The sequence below is a fragment of the Rattus rattus genome, chromosome 6 (genome assembly GCF_011064425.1).
Source record: "Rattus rattus isolate New Zealand chromosome 6, Rrattus_CSIRO_v1, whole genome shotgun sequence".
Taxonomy (NCBI): Eukaryota; Metazoa; Chordata; class Mammalia; order Rodentia; family Muridae; genus Rattus; species Rattus rattus.
In genome coordinates, this window is record NC_046159.1 from 106603571 (window position 1) to 106626735 (window position 23165).

General features: G+C 42.8%; 1 protein-coding gene across 2 annotated transcripts in view; it reads left to right on the top strand.

The window, feature by feature from the left end:
- The first annotated feature begins 7470 nt into the window (after nt 1-7470).
- Nucleotides 7471-23165, top strand: part of Chchd3 (coiled-coil-helix-coiled-coil-helix domain containing 3) — a 251796-nt gene continuing 236101 nt past the window's right edge. For both annotated transcript variants that reach the window (XM_032906793.1, XM_032906795.1), the window contains exons 1-2: nt 7471-7725; nt 17920-18007. In XM_032906793.1, coding sequence (XP_032762684.1) covers nt 7645-7725; nt 17920-18007 — 169 coding nt within the window. In that variant the 5' untranslated portion in view covers nt 7471-7644. The remainder of the gene's footprint in view (nt 7726-17919; nt 18008-23165) is intronic.

Genomic DNA, 23165 nt, shown 5'->3' on the forward strand with positions numbered 1-23165 from the left:
TTATTTCCACTTCAAATCCCATGAGAATACACTGTCCAATCTCCTATTCTGGGCTAAGGGTTAAGATTCTTTTCTTCGCTCCATTTGCTTGTCAAATTATAGCAACTAGAGTGTAAAGGGTTGGGGTAAGGGTTGGGGTAAAGAGTTTGCTTTGGAATATGGAAGCAAACCTGAGTTTTACTGGCATTGGGAGATCAGTAACGTGCTCACCATGGATGGTCCTGAGGTGGGACAGAATTGAAACCAACATCCTGGGCTGGGTACCAGCGTCTTAGTGTGCACGGCTGCTCTTTCTACAGGATTAGCATCAGTAAACATGCATTTCTCTGCCTGTCCAACCTCTCAGCGGAAGCGCTCCTATAACCTTGATGCATTTCAAGCATTTGTTATTTGGAAGCAAAGAGGCTAACAGGCTGCATTTCAGAAATCTCTCAAGTTCCATGACAGGTAGATATTGTTAAAGGGTTAGGAGAAGGTCCCTGTGCTCTCAAGTAAAAATGGCTTGAAAATTCATCAAGGCCAGAGGAGCCATTCAGGAGAGATGACAGATGGAATGTTTGTGCTTGTTTAAGGGATAGGGATGAAAGATGAGTCTCTTCTGACTTATGCTCCGCTCGTCAGAGATGATCACTCTAATCCTGTGCAAAGGAAATCAGAGGGCCTTGGGACCTTGGCAGGGCTCGAATTTGAAAGAGATGGGAGCTAGGCAGGGTTTGTTTCTCCTTGTCTGTGCTCACTTCTCCCCATCACCCCCCCTTCACATCCTTACCCCAACATTCAATATTCCGGCCACTATAATTTGATGAGCATACAGAGAAGAGAAAAGAAATGAGATGTCAGAGAAAAACTATAAAAATGAAGAAGGCCAAGTAGAGGAGTTTCCAGGCAGTGACAGAGAGTGTCTGCTTAGAAACCGGCTATAAATGGCGTGAGGCTTTGCTCTAGAATAAACTTTATGCCAGGCATACCAGGAAATTGTGGAGCATTGTCAAGAGTATGGCCCATGTGCAGAATTTATTTTAGCTATGTAGTGTTAATTGGTATCTGTTAAGTAGAATGGTCATCAGGGCTCACCCTACGGGAAGGTAAATAAATATATATATTTACTATGAGCCAGACATTAACAGTGAGGGTTCTGTCTGCTGGAAACTGGAGATGGGCAGAGAGGTTCTTGAGAAGTGAGGGGCCGCGCTCTCATGATTTTACTCATTACATGGGTAGCTCAGTGAAGATGGTGGTTCGTGCTGTTACTGGTACGTTTTATGCCAAAAGCCGAGTCTTTATCCCACGCTCATTAATGCTGCTTACTTATTGCGACTTGTTTTATGCTATTTTGAGTTTGTAATCTCCTTAAAAGTACTACTTAAAGTTCTTATATTCCAAATATGTCACGGGAGCACATGTGCATTCACATACACACACACACACAAATGCTCACATGCAGGGAGAATGACTGTTTAGCATTTCTCTGTTTTCATATGGCTTCCTGTATAATAGATGGGAGGAGTTTGAAAGCTGGGGCTCTGTGACAGCCTGTCAAACCATGTCCTAGTCCATACTTTCAGAACATGCTCATCTCGATTGAGTCCGCCCGCAGTAGCTCTTTCCGGTGATTTTAATTGGCTAGCTATAACTATGGCAACTATATGGCCTAGATTTTTCAGCATTATCCTGGTTTCAAGGACTGTGTTTAATTGTCTCTCTAAGTACACGACTAATGTCAGGGCAACCACTTCAATTTGTAGCTCAGGAAGAAAGACTGGTATATCTACATTCGATTTCGGGCCGGGCCATCATTTCCAAGTGCTCTGCTGTGTAGCGGCAGTGCTCCTGAAGAGCTGTGAGAGGGCCCTCGTCATGTGATGAAGAACACACTCATTAGCTCTGCTGGCCAAGGACCAGGACCTGGGCCGTCTGCCTCCTCAGGCATTGTTGTTTCACCTCTGCCTCCGAGTGGCCCAGTGATTAGGGACAGCCAAGGGACTTGTAAGGGAGCAGCTGAAGAGAAGATTTTGCTTTTAGCAATTTATGCTTGAAAGTTGGGGATGGAAAATCAGTGTATACTACATGCTTTCTTCCCACCAGAAAGGTCTTGCATCCCAGAGGAATAGTTTAAAAGTCTAGGTGGCTATTTTCCACCCCCACCTCCCAACCCCCCAGTGGGAAAGATGACTGGAAACCATTTCTTTCCCGCTCTCTCTCCATCCTTCATTTCTCCCTGATTCCCTTTCCCCTACCATTTTTTTCCTTCTCCTACTTTTCTCCCTCCCACCATTTCTCTTCCCTCCCTCCTCCTTCTCTTCCCCTGTGCCTCCTTCCTCCTTCCCTCCCTCCTTCTCTCCTCCCTCCCTCCCTCCCTCCTTCCTCCTTCCCTCCATCCTTCCTTCCTCCTTTGCTTTCTCTCCTCTCCTCCTTCCTATCTACTTTGCCTCCTCTCTTCTTCCCCCTCCTCTCTGAGCCTCCCTTCCTCCTCTCTCTTTCTCCCAGGGTTTGATGTGGTAGAAAAGTAAGAAATGACACAGAACGAGGAGTTGGAGGGCAATACCTTTTTAGTGGCTGTATTAGTTAGGATTCTCTAGAACAGTGGTTCTCAATCATCCTAATGCTGCGACCCTTTAATACAGTTCACGTGGTGATGACCCACCACTATAAAATTATTGTTATTGCTACTTTATAACTGTAATTTTGCTGCTGTTATGAATTGCAACGTAAATATATGATATGCAGGATATCTGATATGGAACACCAAAGGGGGTCGTGACCCACGGGTTGATAAATGCTTCTCTAGAGGAACATAACCTTTGACAAACCTACAGAAAAGGCCGTTTAATATATTGGCTTACACAGTGTGGTCTGGGTAGTCCAACTACAACTGTCTGTGTACAGGTGAAACAAAGAACTATGTAGCTGCTCAGTCAGGAGGCTGAAAGTCTCAGCCATCCTACCCTGACACTGTTACTGGTCTTCAGTCCACACTGGAGGGAAGAAGCTGGGCTCAAGTGTCAGCAAATATGGCCACAGCAGTGCCAGCAACAGAATGGAAGCCCGAGACAGCAAGGAGGAAAGATGATCAGGGAGAAATCACTAGCTGTTCCCTCTGACCTCCCTATATCTGGGCATCTGCTGGGAGATGCCCCCCCCCACACACACGAGAGGAGTGCTCTCACCCTTATTTCCCCCAGAAATATTCTCACTGACCCACCCAGAACGTGTCTCTTACTTGATTTCAGATCCAATCAAGTTGACTGCCAAGCTTAGCTATCACAGTGGCTAAGGTTTGTGAAGAACTAGGCTACCTGAATCCCACCTATGCTACAAAGGACAGTGTTGTTCTCTGCCACTCTTCCTTAGGACTCCAGTTTCTGGGGCGGAGACTTGGGGGGGGGTTCTGGGATGCTCTGCTGATGTTTGGTAGGTTCATGCCATGAGGAAGAGTCTTTGGTAAGCCTATTGTTATGCCAGGAGCAGGTAGAGGGGAGCTGGAGGGCAAGCAGGAGCCTCATTAAGACCAGCCATTTTAAAGACTGCGGCTGAAAACTTTCTCAGAGTTCGGAAACTTATGGAGGCACGAGTTTCTTGAGTTGTGGGACTAAGCTGTAAGTTACTTCATGCTGGTTTCCCTGTAGACTGTTACTTCACTAACCAAAGATCCTCATTTATTAAAAACTATTTTATAATTTTTTACATCTATACAATGTATTCTGATCGTGTTTATTTCCCACTCTCCACCTTTAGCCACACCCTTCAGATCCTCCCACAGGATTTCTTCACATTTCGTGTCCTCTTTTTAAAAATAATTACTTTTTTTTTTAAAAAAATGTATAACCCACTGTCATTATGCACACAGCTGTGAGGCTATCTAGTGGATGGTAGGCGGCATACCTGGGGCCACTCAACTGAGGAGAAAGGACTCACCCTTCCCTAGAAGCAATCACTTGCCTATAACTCCTTATCTAGGTCTTCATGAGCCCTTCAGCACCAATGCTGGGATTTTGATTGATTTGATATTGTGCAGATAACCACAGCTGTAGCAGTAGCAGCAGCAGCAGCAGCAGCAGCAGCAGGAGAGGAAGAGAGAGGGGGTGAGGGGGGAACCTGTATGTGTACATATGGAGGCCGGCATTTGATATCACGTTCTCTTCCTTAGTACCTTCTCTATCTTAGATTTTGAGACAAGGTCTCATCACTGAATCTGCAACTTAGCCTTTCACTGAAGAGGCCAACTAAGAAGCCCTAGGAACCCAATCACTGTGCTTTATTTACCTCTCTTCTAGCTTCTTACGTGGGTGCTGGGGATTTGAACTTGGGTCCTTATGGTTGCAGCCATCTCCTTACCCAGCACGCACTTTTTGATGTTGAGACAAGAGCTTTGCCCATGCTAGCCAAAGGCTCTGCCACTGATTTCTGCCTCAAACCCCACCTTTTTATTAAAAACCTTTCACATTTGACTTTATTGAATGCTAAATAAATTTTCTGTCCTTCTTTATTAACGTGTAGCTTCCATGTCAAAAAAGATTATTTTAAGTGCACAAAACAGTCAGTTTGGTAGGGCTGTAGAGCCGTTGCCATGAACTAATTTTAACCTGTTTCTATCAACAGCTCTGCCCTGAAACATTGTACCAATGAAAACTCCATCTTCCCCCTCACCCTCCCAGGCCGCTGAACCCAACGTACTTTTGCTTTCCAAAGACTGGCTTATTCTGCACACTTCACTTAAATGGGATCACATAACATATAGTCTTTCTGTGTCTGGGGTTTTTTTCTTGGGAAGAGTTAAAAATACATTTATTTATATCATGTATCTCTTATGTCTATCTATCTGTCTGGGTTCCAAGTATATGCCTGGTGCTTGCAGAGCTCAGAGGAGGGGGTCTTGTCCTTCAGAACTGGAGTTACTAGCAGCTATGATCTGCCACAGGGATTCTGGGAACTGCACCTGAGCATCAAGGGCTCAAGCATTGAGCCTTCTCCCTAGCCCCTGGCATAGTGTTTCACGGTATGACATAATATTGCGGTTCTTCCGTATTGTAGCGTGTCCCAGCACTTTGTGCCTTTTTATTATTCAACGCTCTTCCATTATCTGGAGATGCTGAGTCATGTTTATCCATTTATCAATAAGTGGGCATCTGAGCTGTTTTCGATGCTATTCTTGATGAACTTGATACCTTTATTTCATTTCTGGTTTGCCAGTTGCAGTGCACAGAGATGCACAGGAACGTTTCTGAACTTAAGTTCTGCAACCCTGCTGAACTTAAAAAAAATTACTTTTCTCCGTGGATTCTTCGAGATATTTTTTTTTCTATTTATAAGATCGTGTCGTGTGTGACAGAGGCAGTTTGACTTCTTTCTTTCCATCTGGATGTTTTTATTTTGCTCACGGTTCCTGTGTCACCTCTCTCTAGTCTGCCGTGATGTTTCCCAGTTCAGACTCATTACCCAAGCTGCTCTGCTTTTCCTCCTGTACGCTGTGAACTTCACACTGAAACTCGAGAAAGCCGTGCCAAAAATAGAGGAAAGGGAGAGAGAATCTAAGTGGTTCGAGTTTGAGTTTTATTTTTCCATTTGAGCCAACCTCTGCATTCTCCCTCCTATGTTTCTGGCCTTAAAATGCTGCCTTTGGAATTAGATGGCTGTGAAGAAGCTATAGCCAGAGAGAAGAGGAGACCATTGGTTCTCAACAGTTCAGGAAGAGATGGTAGGGATGAAAGGCCTTGGAACTGGCCTGGAAGAACAGTATTGTCACTGTGGGCATCCCCTAACACCCTCATAAGATGTATAAAAATTTTTAAACGAAGATTTCTTTAGTGTTGCTTGAAATGGACTAGAGGTTTGAAAGCATTCTGGATCCTTTGCCGAAGAGACCACCTGATGCTTTTTGTGCTCTAACAGAAGGCATTCACTGCTGTCTCAGGCTTGGCCTTCATCCTTGTTAACAAGTGGTACTTTTATCTTTCCACTCTCTGTATGGAAGCCTCTAATTTCGTAAGTTTATTGAGTAACTGCTGTGTGTAGCATCCTCCAATACATGACATATATGGGGTAGGAAGGGAGGTGGCTGTGCTTGTGGATGGGAAGGACCCAATGTAAGGAACGGCAATCCCTGTGTATTTGGGTTCTCCACAGAAGCGAGTTCAACTGTGATGTGAGGTGAGGACAAGGAAAGGAGCAGACAGTCTTGAGACTGCAGGAGAGTGTCACGTGACTTAGAGTGGGTATGAGGAAAAGAACAACCTGATGAGACGAAGGGACGCTGCTCCTGAGCAGGGATACAGCAATGGGAGAGACGTAGTGTCTGCTGTACAGAGTCTGACATACTGACAAATGACCGAAGCTCAAAACTGTTTCTTCAATGCTGTGGATCCCTTTGGCCTAGGAGGATGCTGTGGTGTGCTGTGCTCTGTGTCTTTTAATGTTGATAAGGACAAGTTGAAAAAAATGTATTTTTGTTCAGCTAGTTTTGTTCCCTCCCCGTCTCCTCCACTCTTCTTCTTCCCTCTCATTTTTTTTTTCTCTTCCCCGACACGGCTAGAGCCTGGGGCATTGCACATGCCACTGGGCTACATCTGCAGCCCCATCCATCTAATTTCTAAACTAGAGGGTATTTCTCTGGTTCCATAAGTCTAAGATCATATTGTACTTTTAGCAACAGTGTTTAGCATCAAGCAAACAAACAACCCCAAAACAAAACAAAAAACAAAACCAAACAACAACAAAACCAAAACTGTCTTTAGCTCTACCTCTGTATCTCCTAACGTTTTTAGACTTCTTGAAGGTACCAAACTACAAACTTTCCAAAGCACATCATCTCGACTTTGTCTAACGCTGCTTTAAGTCCTCCATAAATCGATTACTTTCCTTTACCTAATCTTCCTGTGATCTAACTTATGTAAGCGAATAGGAGGCACAGACGTGGGAAGCAGTGTTCTGTATCTTCGTGTAAATAATTTTTTTCCTGTGTATTTTCGCACGTAGAAAAGTTCTACCTTAAAAGTTGCACGTCACACAGACTGACAAATACCTAAGTCATAAGATAGGAACATAAGCAAATGTAGTCCCAGCCCCTTTAAGTTTAGTCTAAATGGCACAGTAAGTTTAGTGAATTTGAGTATATTAGGGAAGTGCATCTTCCATATCTCGCTTTGAGTTATTTGGAGAGTCTGTGTCTACTTAACTTACCTAAGATTCTTTAGTAAACTATAAAGCAAAGTGGTTGGGTGAACAAACTTCCTTGAAAGACCAGTAAGAGGCCTACAGGGCTGTCAAGACTACAACTCCCAGAATGCTCCGCTCACTTTACAGCTTAGATCGAGACTACAATTCCCATAATTCTCAGGAGACTCCGGAAGTCCTGTTAAGCACCACCTGTTGCCATAGCATCCGGGTCCGGTCCAGCCAATCCTAGTGCACCTTCTGTTAAGAGGCGGACAGTTTACTACTTGAGCTAACCCGAGGCGCCTTACTTCTCGCACGTGACCGGAGGAGGCGGGCTTTTGGGACCGGCGCCTTCTCCTTGCTCTTTGGGGTCGTGGCCTTGCTCCTACCCGGCAAGGGAAGCGTCCTGGGCTTTCACGCGCAAGTGTGCGCGTGGGTCCTGACGTGCTCGTAGGTCCACGCTCAGACTCTGTGGGGACAGAAACTGGAGCCATGGGTGGGACCGCTAGCACTCGCCGGGTCACCTTCGAGGCGGACGAGAACGAGAACATCACGGTGGTGAAGGGCATCCGGGTGAGTGCCGTGGGCGGGCGGAGGGCAGTCCTTGAACTCGGATCCCAACGCGGAGATGTGTCTGGGACAGCTGCACCTGCTTTCTCCGCTCTCGGCCTGCCCTGCTGTCCCGTTAGAAGTCTGGGTCTCTGGGAAGAGGCTCGTAGTTTCAAGACTCGAACCTCCATTCAGAGAAAGTTCTTGGTTGTGTGCTAGGAGCCATGTACTGTGCTGGGCTGGTGGTGCCAGGTCACCACAGTCGTCCTTGCTCACTAGTTGCAGGACTTTATTGAAACTCTTGCCTTACTATGCCGGCCTGTGTGTCTTCTGTACACGACCCGAGCCCCTCTTTTCCACGCACGTTTCAATCTCAGAATGCTTCGCTGTTTTAAGGATTATTCTTATTTGCCTCTGCTAGTCTATGCCCCTCTTCTGGTATCACCCCTTCCCCCAACACATACGTACACCCATGCATTCAAGTCATTCCTGACCCAGCTGGCTAATCTGGCCCTGGCGCTTTCCCTTCCACCTGATAATGTCGTTTTCCCAGGCACTTCCCCTGTGGTTTGTTAGCCCAAGTTTTGAACCTGGTCCAGTTACTGCAGGCCTACAACTGCCAGCCTGGTGGGGCGGTCGGTTTGTAGTCCTTCAAGGTTGTAGAGGTAAGACAGTAAGTTCGGAAGGATTCCTTGTAGAGACTTCTTAAATGCCCTCTGCGTGTACTTGATACATGAACTGAAAACTTGAATTTCCTCTAGAGTGTTAGTATACACACTAACAACTTTAATATTCTCCTTTGCCCCTGACTTTGGAGCTTCGTGGTTTGGGAAGTACACTTAACTGGTACCTAGTAAATAAAACATTATGGCTCCAGAAGGTTTTAGAGTACTTCATATTTTTTGTCTACTGTTTTTACACAACTACTCCTAATTAACTATGTAAGGAAATAAAACTTTAAAAAACATTTCAACTATTTGAAAAGTTTTTCCTTTGAAATTTGTTACTTTGGAAAGAACTTTATTAAAGTTTTCTTGATTAGAAACTCCCGACTGTTGAACTGAGTTTTTGGGTCTGTGACCAGCAATGCTCACTATTCTGGTGATAGAACTCTTTGCCTGCTGTGGTTTAGTTGGTACTTTTTGTAGTAAGATAAGAGTTACTGGAGAGTTGAGTTTTATCCAGAGATGGAGAAAAAAAGAAAAGAAAGTTGATTAAGGGCTTTGATGTTCCACACTAGAAAGTGAAAACTTAGGAAAAAAAAAAGCAGAAGAAGACAGTAAATTTCAGGTGAGAAGATTTTGTTTAGAAAAAAGCATTAAGTCCATGTCCTCGTGTTTCAATACAGACAGGCCAGTAACAAACAAATTGAAAGAGTTTGGGCACAGCATAGAGATTTAGATAGGAGAGCACATAGGGTATGGTGAAGGGCATGGCAGTAGGAATATACATTTCATTCAAGTGGTGAGATTGTTTTAAAGAACTTTTGTAAACTTAAAAAAAAAAACTATGACCTTCAGCCACACAACCTGACATAAGCTTCCTTTGTCAGATACATTTTATTTCTTTTGTAACAGTCCAGGCACAGGCAGGCTCATTTTGATTTGTATATTGCTCTTCTGCAAATGCCCTTGGCAAGGTTCTCCTTTGCTTCTGGTGTTTTCAAGGATTGCCTGTAACCTCCCTGAGCGTCATTCAGTTTTCTTGTTCTTCAGACTGGTGGAGCTGGGCACATCTCTCAAATCTTCATTTTTTTTTCTAGCTCTTTTTTCCTAGAAGTCTCGTGGGCTTCTTGACACTGTCAGTTTTTTTTTTTTTTTTGAGAACAAAATATAACCTGTAGCAGCTTTTCTTAAAACTGGTGTGCTGTTGAATTGGGAGGACTTGGGACCATTTTGGATTCCTTGAGATCATGGACAGGAGAAAGCCAACTTGGAATTAAGCTGACATTTTTAATGGCTTGTGGCTCTGGCCAGGTTACTTCTCTGAATACACATTCTTATTCATAAAGTGGAATGTTATCACTTCCTTTGGTTAGGGTAAGAGGATAAGGTTTGTAAAACACCTGTTGAATCGCAGGCTTTTAGTTGATTATTATTATTAATTATTATTTGAGGTGCTGGGACTTGAACTTAGGTCCTAGACAAGCACTGTACCATTGATCTGTATATTTCCAAGCTGCTTTGTAGATTTATAAGTAAGCAGTCATTATGATAGGGTTCCTTTCACATTTAAAATTACAAAGTTCTTTGGAAGTGCATTGGAATCCAACAATCCTGGGTTCAGATCTTTGTAGGATTTAGTGTAGCTTATGGACAAGTCACCTTTGATTCCATTTCCCTCTCTGGTGTCTGACTGTAACTGCATGTTTTTTTTTTTTGGTTCTTTTTTTTCGGAGCTGGGGACCGAACCCAGGGCCTTGCGCTTCCTAGGCGAGCGCTCTACCACTGAGCTAAATCCCCAACCCCGTAACTGCATGTTAATGAGAATGTGGTTACGCGTGTATACCTAGTCCTGTGCTTGGAATTCCTCAGAGCTGAAGCTCAAACCCAAAATAACTAAAGAGGAGAGCACGTTATGTTCCAATGAGAGATCCTTACGGGGTAGACTGAGGCTCCTGAGATCATCCGTTCCCTATGTGAGTCTTGTCAGTTTCTTTTGACTGCTCTGGGTGCTTTCCAGGCACGAGAGCAGTATTCTTAGTGTGAAAGCAAGGCTTGTCTTTTGTCAGTTGCTAAAACATGGGCAGATGAGGCCCAAACTTCAGTTTTGCATTTTTATGGGTTAATGCAACTTGACTGAATAAGCTTTTTTACCCCCAATTTTGATCAATTTTATAATGTTTAGGATCTAAGAGTCTACCAATTATTCAGTACCCACTACTGGAAAACCAGTTTGTATTCTGTTCCATTGATGAGGATAGCAATTTCGTCTTCAGTTATCCTAATATGAAAGAATAGCATTTAGTGAGCAACAGAAAACTTACTAAGTGGGCTGAGTTTATTGATAGATCCTGAGTATCCATGTTTTTCTTGCTGAGGTGATTATGGCCTGTACAACTACAACTTGAAACAGTGTCAAGTTTCAAGTTTCTTGTTGGCAGGCACTACTTTTTATGGTATTATATATGCTCTCCCTCTTTCCCATATTTTGAGCGGTTGCTAGTATTGTTTGTCCTCTGTAAAACAGCCTGTATTCTTACCTGGTTTCAGTTTTGCATATGGAACTACTACTCATGTAGACTGAGTGAACTCTCTCTGAGTCTCAGATACATTTTCTAGTGATAGAAAAACATGCACTTTTATTACTCACATTACATGTGCTTAATAGGATTTTTGTGTTCACCTGCTGTGCCTGCTTAGAAAGTATGCTCAGAACCTGGTCTTTCACAACTTTTTCTAAAACATCAGAGCTGTGAGTGAACTCTTCAGAGCAAATGTCAACTTCAAAGAGTATCATTTTCAAAGTTATACTTACCACTGTTTGTGGCATAACGAGTCTTTGCAGCTGGCCTTGAAGGTACAAGTTGACATTCACAGAAGTCACTCAGAGTACCATGCACACCTCTGTGAAATACACCCTGTGCTCTGGCAGATGTTGGTAAACAACAGTCCCCAACTGAAGAGGTTTCTTAATGTGGGGTGCCGTATAGGGTTCTTCAGAGCTAGTGAGGGTTATACATTTATTTCGTTAGCCATGGGGACTGTGAGTGATTTAGTTAGCTGATAGAGAATTGGTCCCTTTCAACTTTAGGCTCTGTGAATGTATTGGGACATCTTAAGCTTTCTAGGATTCAGAACACAGTAGCAAGCTATATGTGAACTTATATATATAAGAAAATGTTTTACAGAAATGAATCTGTGTGTTTTCCCTGCCATCCCATTTCATCTCTCATGTTTATGGGAGTCATGCCTTAAAAAGGTAGCAGAAACTAGTGTTTACAGAAAATGACCTGTTTTTGTGGAGGGAAAAATCGAGAGAAAATTGCATTGGTGTTCTTTAAATCAATTTGATAAGAAACATCTAAAGACATCTAAAAACTGTTAGGGGCTGAAGTTGTGAACTGTTCTGTGTCATGTGATTCCCACATTTACCACCTCAAAGATAACTTGAGCTTTCCTCTCTGAGGGCAGAAGGCTTTATCTTTGTTCCTCTTACTCAGCCTCCTGTGTCTGAAAAAATGTTGAGTTCTGGATTGGTGGGTGGTATGTTTGTGTAAATTTCAGATAAGATCAAGCATAGTGGGTGGGAAGAGTTAAGTGGATTGACTAGTTTTGTTTTGTGTGTGTGTGTGTGTGTGTGTGTGTGTGTGTGTATTATATATCTGTGGAGGCCACCATGTGAGTCAACCGGTGGCCAAGTTCTGCCTGCTTAAGTGTCTTTGAATAGGGTACGTAGACAAAGCCAGCTAATTCTGTCAATAGGTCTGCTTGTCTGATCACCCCTTATTGTAGTTGTAGTTGTGGTTCTTTGGATACATAGATCACTGAATTTATAAGGTGTGGACTCTGCCTTCAACAATACAGTGAGCACACAGTTTTGTGTACGTCAAATTAATCCATGGACTCCAGAGTCCAGAGGCCTCTGAGAATAGCTTGTAGCATCAGTAAGTGTAGAGGGTGTTACTTCTCATTTAGTATTTGGATAGAGACTCCAGAGGCACCTGGAAGGTAAGTGTAGCAGATGGGTCAGCAAATGGGAAAAGGCTCTTCTAATGGTAGTGCCCTCTTTAAGGACAGATATGTTTCCTGGAGAGTTTCCTCTTACTGAGACTGCTTGTCCCGCTCTTACTGAAGCTTAGGTTGTACTTTTGATTCCCACCTCTACCAGCTTTGGGTTGGTTTTCATCACAGAAGAGCTCAGCTGTTCTACAGATGTAGGTGTGTGTGTCACCTTGGTCAGCACCTTTCTATCTTGTCTGCTGCTTCACACGTGAGTGCCTCTTTTCCCAGAGGTGATCAGGTGAGATCTGATGCTATAGTTGAGACTGTAGAGCATAGCCTGGGACAGCTAATAGTGCTTGAGTTCAGGAGAATTGTAGCCTCAGGCTACCAGTGCACCTCCAAGGCCCGAGAATTCAGCTGTAGTTGAATAAATGAATGCTGACCCTGAGTCAGTCAACCCTGCAATATGCAGGGTTATCAGCTCTGTACTACACTTATCATGGATTCTTTGGATGACATGTACACATGCTTGACTATATGTGACCATAACGTACACTGAGAAATGTGTGGTTGGTGTTAGAATAGCATTAAGGAGTAAATATGGAGGCATCACAGAAACCACAAAACCAGCAAAAGGGTAACAAATACTGCTGGGTTGAGAGACATATTCTACTTCTGTGTCTCAAAAAGCACAGGGAGAGAAAACCTAATACTTCACACTAGTGTCTCTCAACCCATGCATGGGTTGAGTGACCCTTTCACAGAGGTCATCTAAGACCATCAGAAAACATAGCTCTTTACATTATGATTCATAATAATATCAAAGTACAATTATGAAGTTGCAACGAAAATAAATTTATGGTTGGGGGTCACCAACATGAGGAACTGTATTAAAGGGTAGCAGTATTAGGAAGGTTGAGAGCTATTGTCTTACACACACTTACCAGGCCCCATACAGATGCTGGTCAGAACTTCAGACCTCATCCTCAGCCCCATGTGGAGAAGGAGCTCCATGTTAAGTTTAGGCCCAGGTGGTAAGAGTGAAGGAGAAGAAACAAAAGTCTGTTGCTGGAGTTACATGAATAACTGCCAGGTAGTTTGTGCTGTATGTACTGTAGTCCTCATGTATGCCGATGGCCAAAACTTTGACTTCCCAGATAGGGAATTGAGGTGGCTGTATCTTTTCTGAGCCCAGCTGGTTCTATTTGAAGGGCAGTGCTTTGAGGCTGCTTTAGGGATTGAAAGGACTTTTTGTTGCTATAGAAAATAGTATACAGTTTGAAGGGAAAGTAGATGGTGCATTTAAATATACAGAGCAGTTTATGGCTAACACTTGAGTTTTGACTAATGTTGTTGAACAGTTAGTAGTTATGTGTAATTTTAATTTTGCAGTTCTTTGATTTGTGGTTGAAATTTAGAAGTGTCAATTAAATGTAAAAGTTACTGCATGTATAAAGTATATAAACTGATGAACTTTATAATAATGGCTTATGGTAATGATAGTACATAATATTACCATTTTTTTAGTTGGTGAGAATCAAACCCAGGGCCTTCTGTCTGCTAGGCAACTGTTCTACCATTGAGCTCTGATCCCAACAGTACAGAGTTATGTAGAATATATATTGTAACATTAATACATTGTTATGAAATATATGGTATATATGAATTAAATGTATTGTGTGTCACTTTATGTAACTCCAACTCCATCATTTAAAATAGCCCTAAGCTTCAGAAATGAAGGCCCATTTCCTTCTATGAGAGGGATGGTGGGCTTTTATTGTATATGGGAAGATTGAAGGTTATGCTTCAAGAGCATGTGACTAGAGGCTGGGGCAGCCAGTGCTGGGCTCAGTCCTCCCTGTAGCTGGATGTTACTCAGAGTCACCTGGGGGTGGGGAGGATTGGAGTCAATGTTAACAAAGTGTTTTCCAGCTTTGTAAATGAATTTCAAAAGTATATCTACCAGCTGCTGTCAGAAAACATGAAACTAGACTTGGGGCACATGCCTCTCTTCCCAGTACATGAAGGCTGAAGGGTCAGGAGTTCAGGAACATTCTCAACTACATAGTGAGTTGAGGCTTACCCGCACTATGTTAGACAGTTCACACAAGTATCCCGGGTCTTGAGTTAGTACTTGGTGTATGGAATATTCGTTGAATGAATTACTCAGTGATCCACGGAGCTCAGTGTCATGGGAAGGCAGACACATGGGGGTGGGGTGGGGTACTCTATCAGTGGGGTATTTGTGTTAGGTATAGTGAGTAATTGCTTTTGGATGGTCAAACCAGATCTTGAAACCCCATTGTAAGGGGTCGGGAGGGAAGGCAATGGTAGCAGAAATAATAACATAGCTACCTGTGAGTGTGCTGAGTAAAGGCGGAAACTAGAAGTTAAGCTTGGGGAATTAGCAAATGAGACATGAGACAAGGGAAGAAGTGTTAATGATTCATTTGATATTTTGGGCTTGAGGGAGTTATGGCTAAGAGAATAGGAAGTTTAAAGACAGGCTCTTTCTGATTTGAAATCCCGGATGGAGGTGGTGGCATTAACTAGGTAAAAGGAAAGTGGAGGAAGACAGTTTGACAAGCACAAGTTCTGTTTTGTACATACTGGGTATGAAGAGTTTCTCTCTGCCCCAGGGAAGGTGTCTAGTGAGTAGTTAAACATGCTTATTTCTGGCTTTCAGGATGCTGGCTTTTAGAATTTATGAATTTATCAACAACAGTTAAGAAGGGCTTGCCTGGATGTGGTAGCAAATGCCTGTTATCCTGCACTAGGGAAACCGAGGCAGGAAATGAACTGCAGAGTTAATTTGGTGAGTGATTGGTTTTGGATGTTTAAATCGGAAGACATTTGCTAGGAATACCAAGAGCAAGTGGATGATAAGAGAGTAAGGGCAAAGAACTGAGTCGGAGTCCTGAAGCCCCAAGGCCAGGCAGCAGAGACAAACGGAAGCCCTGGAAATAAGGCTTGGCAAGAGATCTCTGAAATATGTGCAGCGAGCAGACAGAAAGGCACTGGATTCCTGAGGAGGGCAGTAATGAGGGGGTGGGGTTAAGTGCGCGAGGGAAGCCTTATAGATAAGGTGCTTTGTAAGTATATACTAGTTTTTATTAATAGAGTGTAAAGGATTGCCACTAGTGCCTTCTAACACAGTGCTTCTGTAGTTATACTGAGAGTAAAGGCCAGGTGGTGATAGCTGGAAAGTTAGAAGAACCTCAGTATGGTGGAGCATTACCCTGTTACTTTAGCCCAAAGCCCCAGGGTCCTCGGTAACCTGCACTTTGCTTCCTTGTCTTATCAGATATCGAGTGTAAGGCTGAAGGGGGATATTTGATATGGACCTTGAAACTTGGACTTGTAGCTTCGCTGCTGTGAGCCTGTCATCTGGGACCTGGTTTTTGTCTGGCAGTACTTTTCTTTCCCTTATGTAATAGAGATAATGTAGATATTTACTACACAGGCTTGCTGAGGTCTGGGTGAGTGAAGCACTGGCCTACTGATGGCATGTAATAAGCACAAAGCACATATTAGCAGTTTTGAATCCTAAATACCTCATAGACATCTATTATTTTCCAGACAAAAATCTTTCTATACAGCCCAGACTGGCCTTGAACTCTTGTTCCTCTGTTATCTTCCTCCGTGGTGCTGGATTTCAGGCATGTGCTGTTGTGCAAGGCCATAAGTTTCTTTTGAATGTGTTACCTATTTATTGTATTACCACAATAATACCCCCCCCAGCTTCATTATAGAATAATTTACATGTCTGGAAAGTAGACTGTTCAATAGTTCTTAAAATAATGACCATGTTATATTGTAACCTTTTTCAGACATTTTCCAAATCTGAGTAAGATCTTGAGTCCTTTTACAGTTTATCCTTACTTCCACCCCTGCTCTATGTACCTTTGTTTACCAATGCTTTATTTATAGAATTGCCTTTTCTGAGGGTTTCATGCAAATAGACTAAACACAGTCAAATGTGGTAACCTATAGCTGTAATCCCAGCACTTGGGAGGTGGGTGAGGAGGCTTGAGTCTAACCTGGGGTACATAGTCTAACCTGGGGTACATAGTGAGAACACATCTCAAAAAGAAGTAATTTTGTGATATGTGATCTTGGCATTTCGTCATTTCTATTTTGTTTTATAATTTTTGTGTTCATACATATATTGTAGCTCTTACTGGAACTTCATTCCTCTTTATTACTGAATTGTATTCTATTCTGTGAATACATAATGCTTTGTTTATCCATTCACCAGTAAATAGTCATTTGTTTGTTTCCACTCCTGCTATTGTGAATAATGCCTCTATGCGCATTTTGTGCAAGGCTTTGTGTGGACATATGCTTAATAGCTTCTTAATTGGTCCTTTAGTCTCCTCCAGGGGTCCTTCTTCTGTTCTTATCCTGCTTCAATCTGTTGTCTACACTGTAGCCAGAGTGATCTCTGGAATAGAAATCTGATTATGTTATTACCTTGCTGAAAATCCTCAGTTCCCCTAAAACTTAGTTTTTACTAAGCTCAAACTTAGTTTCCTAAGAGTTTTAAAATCGAAAATATCCACCTTTTTCTACATTTTCTCTTTCACTATGCTTGATCACTCATTCACTCATTCATTCTTGTATAGTGGTCATTAGTTGTGTAACCATTGTATTTTTCATGCTTATTTAGTCTGGGGATATAGTGATAGGACATCAAAACCTTTGCTCTTTTTTTCTCAAGAACATACAAAAGGATAATGAGTAGTAATAATGGGATGGTTACTCAAATCTGCAGGCTGGAGTGTTCCTCAGAGCCTCCGGCCTGTTGCCAGCTGTCTACTTGACTTTTCCACTTGATGACAACCCCTTTTCTATACCTAATGTAGTTCTTTGCCCCATTGCTTTCTTTTCCTGAGTTCTGTTCCCCTTCCCCTGTACTGAGCCTGGCTGGATGCCCCACCCTTTTTGTGTCTACAGACTTCCATTATAGGCTGGCATACTTACATGCCTTGGCTCTTTATTCCACTTCTCTTAGCAGCTTGATGGGTTTGAATCCCCCAAGTCTAGCCTAATCTTGGCACGGAGTTAGTGCCTAATAAAATCTATTGAAAGCAATTGTGTGTTCTTAGCCTTGAACAGGAGGGAGGGAGGTAGGAAGGAAAGGAAGAAGCAAAGGAGGTGAGGTGGCGGGGGAGAAAGAAGGGCTGAGGTCTGTTAACACATACATACATACATACATACATACATACATATATACATATGTACATGCATATGTATTTACAAATATTTACTGAGTGAATACTGAAGGAGTTCTGGCGCTTGGTTTTTCTCTGAGATTATAATTTAGTGCACAGCACAAACCAAGAAACATTTGCAATAAGCACTTAGTGGTACAGTAGATGAAATGAAGGAGTAGTGCTGTGGGCATGGCCTGGAATGTGCTATTTTTTGCTTGTGTGAGTCTAGTTGAGTAGGCCATTCGTACTGCAGATTGCTGCAGATGGGGATTGCTTGGATGGCAGTGCACTGTCTTCTGTTTCTGTCTCATCACTTTCATTTTCATGTCCCTTTTCAGCTGTCAGAGAATGTGCTCGACCGGATGAAGGAGTCCTCTCCATCTGGCTCTAAGTCTCAGCGATATTCCAGTGTTTATGGTGTTTCAGGTATGGTGGCGTTCTTATTTTAAGGGTTTTCGTTAAAAAAAAAAAACCCAAAAACCTAAGCAGGCAAGTTGACTCAGTAGTCAAGCTCAGCTGCCCTTTGTCTTTGGTATTGGGATGGTCAGCTTTTAGGATGAACATTAGAAATCAGCATTAGGGTTTCCTTTAAAGTGCTTAGTTCTGCTTTCAAGCTTGGGAACTTTCGTTTTTTTTATCCAGCTCCTAACCCCTTTGCTGACCTGTGTGCTTATCCAACAAGTATTTACTGGGCACCTGGCTGTGTGTCCAGTACCTCTCTTTTCTCATCTGTAGACAGACCCAGCCTGTGTTTGCTAAGTAAGTGCTCTGCTGCTGGGCTACATCCCTAGTGCTCTCCACTGTTCTTGATCCTGCCCAGGTAAGGAGTGGGCATGCTGCCGGCTTGAGATGACAAGAACACTGTGGGAGGGATTACTTTTGGATGAAGAGTTCTTGGAGTTTATTTGAAAGGTGCTCATTTGGCTGCAGGTTTTAAAAGTGAGAAAGATGAGCTGTTGTGCACATGCCCCTGGGGGGGTGTGGGGGAGGAGGGAGTTGTGACCCTCAAACTGACCGTTAAGTTGGCAACATAATTGAGCTTCTGATAGCAAGCATAGTCAGGAACAGCTTAGTAGGGGAGCTGAGCCATCTTCATGCTCAGTTAACAAGATGAAAGGCAAGCACATATCCAACTTAAGCACACACCCATAGGCCCATTTAGTCTTCTGCAGACCTGCTGTTTCACCCCATCCTGTCCAGGAAAGAGCAGATAATCAACCCCCTAAATGGGGCTACATTTTTCTTTCTCTTTTTTCCTTGTTCTTTGCATTCAGCCAGTATCTGATCTTGTCAGTGGTGTATCTAAACTGCATTTGAATGTCTCCTTTCCGGCCCATCTCTACTGCTGCAGTTCTGATAACCATCGTCTTTCACCATCTCTGCACACGTCCCATGCTGTGCTGTTTACATAGCGGCTTTCATGGTCTCAGGGAAAATGTGACTTCAGGTGCTTCCGTCTGGGATGTGACGTGGTGTGACCTGAGGAGCACCGTGACCGGTTCGGTCTTCCTTCAGTATTATGTCCTCACTCACCTCTCAGCACTGCTCTGCTGACTCACACTGGACACTCAGGGCCTCTGCCCTTATCTGTTCACGGGCAAGTTCCAAGCTCCTCGGGTAATACCGGCTTCTCAGTGTATGCTCTTGAGGTCAATTAGGGAAACGTCTATCACATATTTTGAAAGTAACTACTTTTGATCATTTTAGGTTCTGTTTTATAAATCCAGGTAACATTTACCCAATGCCTGCATTATAAATAATGAAGTGTTTTGAGTCGTTTCAGAGAGCTTAGCTTTTGTGCAGAGATAACCAAATGCCTAGTAAGACTGTGAGGAAGGTAAAGCCTGAAGGAAACAGCAGACTCTAGAAGGTGTTGACATCAGTGTTAAATACTTTGGTTTAGGAATATATTTTGTTTGATGCTCATTTCTGAATTTGGAACTTGTTTAAGATTGGATTGGTTCTGCTTTGTTAAGGCAGATACTGATGAAATGAGTGAGTAATGAGACTTAAAGTAGTGGTGCCAAATCCGTTATCTCACCTGATCTCATTCCTAAAAGCCCCCAAGAAAGCAGCTGTTCTAATGCACTTAGCAGAGGGAAGCTGAGGCACAGCGTGATTAATCACTTTGCCCACAGTCACACAGCCCTCAGGTGAGCCGCAGAGCCGAGAGTTGAACTCATCGTGTGACTCCAGAGTACATGCCACTCTATTTTCTGACAGTTTGCATGACCTCTGGCTTCCTTTGTAGAAGAGGGAAACTTGTAGGAAGTCAGGAACTGCCTTAGATGTTCTGCTGGGCTTAGGAGAGAACCTTCTGTTTCTGAGTGTTTCTTCAAGCTCTTGTACCGAGTCTCATTCTGTAATGAGCTGAAGCAAAGAAAATGTTTTTATTAGGAATTGGCTTTAAAAAAAATAGAAATTGATTAATGTGTGTGTGTGTGTGTGTGTGTGTGTGTGTGTGTGTGTGTGTGTGTACACACTGTGTCATAGTATAGATATGAAGGTCAGAGGATAACATTGGGTTTGATTCTTTCCTTCTTCCTTTACTTGATTCTGGGGATTGAACTCAGGTTGCCCGGGTTGCAGGGCAAGTACTTTTACCTGCTAAGCTCTCTGGCCCCTGAGGTTGGTTCCTTAAACTGATACACTGAGACAGTTAAAGCTGGCCTGCTGACTTCTGTGTGCCCATGGCATCTATGAGTCAAGAGCCAGGCTTGATGGTGTGAGAAGCTTGGCTTTCTTGAGGAATTTGTCTGTTCCCATCCCAGGTTTGACTTTACAATAGACTGTGGCCCATGCTCAGCTGTGACCATCTTGGACACTAAGGATATTAGAATATTACCTCATTGTGATTAGACTAGACTGGTTTTCACCACAGAGTAACCACTAGTTACCTTTGACCATTAAAAATTACCTAAAAACTAATGAGAAGGAAATAGAATGAGAATACGTTTCTCAGGCACACTCATCGACAGCTTCCGGCCTGCAGGCAGCTCTGTCGTGTGGTTCAAGTGCTGTAATGACATGACTGAGGCTGTGTGGCCAGATGGTTCTGTATGTTGGCAGCTTGTAACTCTGTTCCTTCTACAGTACTCAACCCAGGACTATCAGTAATAGAAAGTCTAAGGACATTCTGTGGAGGTGCAGTTCTTTTCACCAGTCTTGGACACAGCTTCCTAACAGGTGTGCTAAAAGGAAGCTGGAACTGGTGACTCCTCATGCTTGGTGCAGCTGGAGATAGCTCCTCGCTATCTGGGAGCATGATAGCGAAAAAGATCTAGAAAGGGTATGGTGTGGTTTTCCTCACCATAACCTAAGCCAAGAGCAGACATTGGCGTGGTATTTCAAAGTGATCTTGCCTTTAGGTCAAGAAAACAGTTATACTGTGATTGTGTAAATTAACAAACATTCATTCTTAAAATTAAAAAAGAATAGGTTGATTATTTATGTTCTTTTCTAAGTTTCTCTCATCGGGGTTTTAGTCAGTGCTCAGTAATAGAGTCCTTACGATTCATAATTCAGATGTGTTATGAAATAATTTTTTAAGTCTACAAAAGTCACTATTGATGAAAATGTCACTAGCTTTTTCTACATTTTTCAGTGTCAAGTAAATTATATATTAAATGTGACCTGAAAATTTTTAATATTTATTAAAATGCTTTCTTCTAGGATTTTTTTCATACTAGCCCTAGGCTATTCATATGTGTGAATATAGGGCAGTGTATTTGATGGACTGAGAGCTGTAGGATATGTGAGTATAAAAGCTAAGATTTGATCCCAGATCTCAAGCAGTATTACAGAGCAATAGTGATAAAACTGCATGGTATTGGTACAGAGACAGACAGATAGACCAATGGAACAGAATTGAAGACCCAGAAATGAACCACACACACCTATGGGCACTTGATTTTTGACAAAGGAGCCAAAACCATCCAATGGAAAAAAGATAGCATTTTCAGCAAATGGTGCTGGTTCAACTGGAGGTCAACATGTAGAAGAATGCAGATCGATCCATGCTTATCACCCTGTACAAAGCTTAAGTCCAAGTGGATAAAGGACCTCCACATCAAACCAGATACACTCAAACTAATAGAAGAAAAACTAGGGAAGCATTTGGAACACATGGGCACTGGAAAAAATTTCCTGAACAAAACACCCATGGCTTATGCTCTAAGATCAAGAATCGACAAATGGGATCTCATAAAACTGCAAAGCTTCTGTAAGGCAAAGGACACTGTGGTTAGGACAAAACGGCAACCAACAGATTGGGAAAAGATCTTTACCAATCCTACAACAGATAGAGGGCTTATATCCAAAATATACAAAGAACTGAAGAAGTTAGACAGCAGGGAGGCAAATAACCTTATTAAAAAATGGGGTTCAGAGCTAAACAGAGAATTCACAGCTGAGGAATGCCGAATGGCTGAGAAACACCTAAAGAAATGTTCAACATCGTTAGTCATAAGGGAAATGCAAATCAAAACAACCCTGAGATTTCACCTCACACCAGTGAGAATGGCTAAGATCAAAAACTCAGGTGACAGCAAATGCTGGCGAGGATGTGGAGAAAGGGGAACACTCCTCCATTGTTGGTGGGGTTGCAGACTGCTGCAACCATTCTGGAAATCAGTCTGGAGGTTCCTCAGAAAATTGGACATTGAACTGCCTGAGGATCCAGCTATACCTCTCCTGGGCATATACCCAAAAGATGCCCCAACATATAAAAAAGACACGTGCTCCACTATGTTCATCGCAGCCTTATTTATAATAGCCAGAAGCTGGAAAGAACCCAGATGCCCTTCAACAGAGGAATGGATACAGAAAATGTGGTACATCTACACAATGGAATATTACTCAGCTATCAAAACAATGACTTTGTGAAAAAGGCAAATGGTTGGAACTGGAAACTATCATCCTGAGTGAGCTAACCCAATCACAGAAAGACATACATGGTATGTACTCATTGATGGCTATTAGCCCAAATGCTTGAATTACCCTAGATGCCTAGAACAAATGAAACTCAAGACGGATGATCAAAATGTGAATGCAGATCGCTCATGAGAGACACAGCCAGAATACAGCAAATACAGAGGCGTATGCCAGCAGGAAACCACTGAACTGAGAACAGGACCCCTGTTGAAGGAATCAGAGAAAGAACTGGAAGAGCTTGAAGGAGCTCGAGACCCCATATGTACAGCAATGCCAACCAACCAGAGTTTCAGGGACCAAGCCACTACCCAAAGACTATACATGGACTGACCCTGGACTCTGAAGGTTGCAATGAATATCCTAGTAAGAGCACCAGTGGAAGGGAAGCCCTGGGTCCTGCTAAGACTGAACCCCTAGTGAACTAGACTGTTGGGGAGAGGGCAGCAATGGGGGAGGGGTGGGAGGAGGAACACCCATAAGGAAGGGGGGGGGGGGATGTTTGCCGGAAACCGGAAAGGAATAACACTAGAAATGTATATAAGAAATACTCAAGTTAATTAAAAAAAAAAAAAAAACATAAAAAAAAAAAAAAAAAAGCTAAGATTTGTCAAATACACATATGTAAATATAAATATATGTGTATATATCTCTC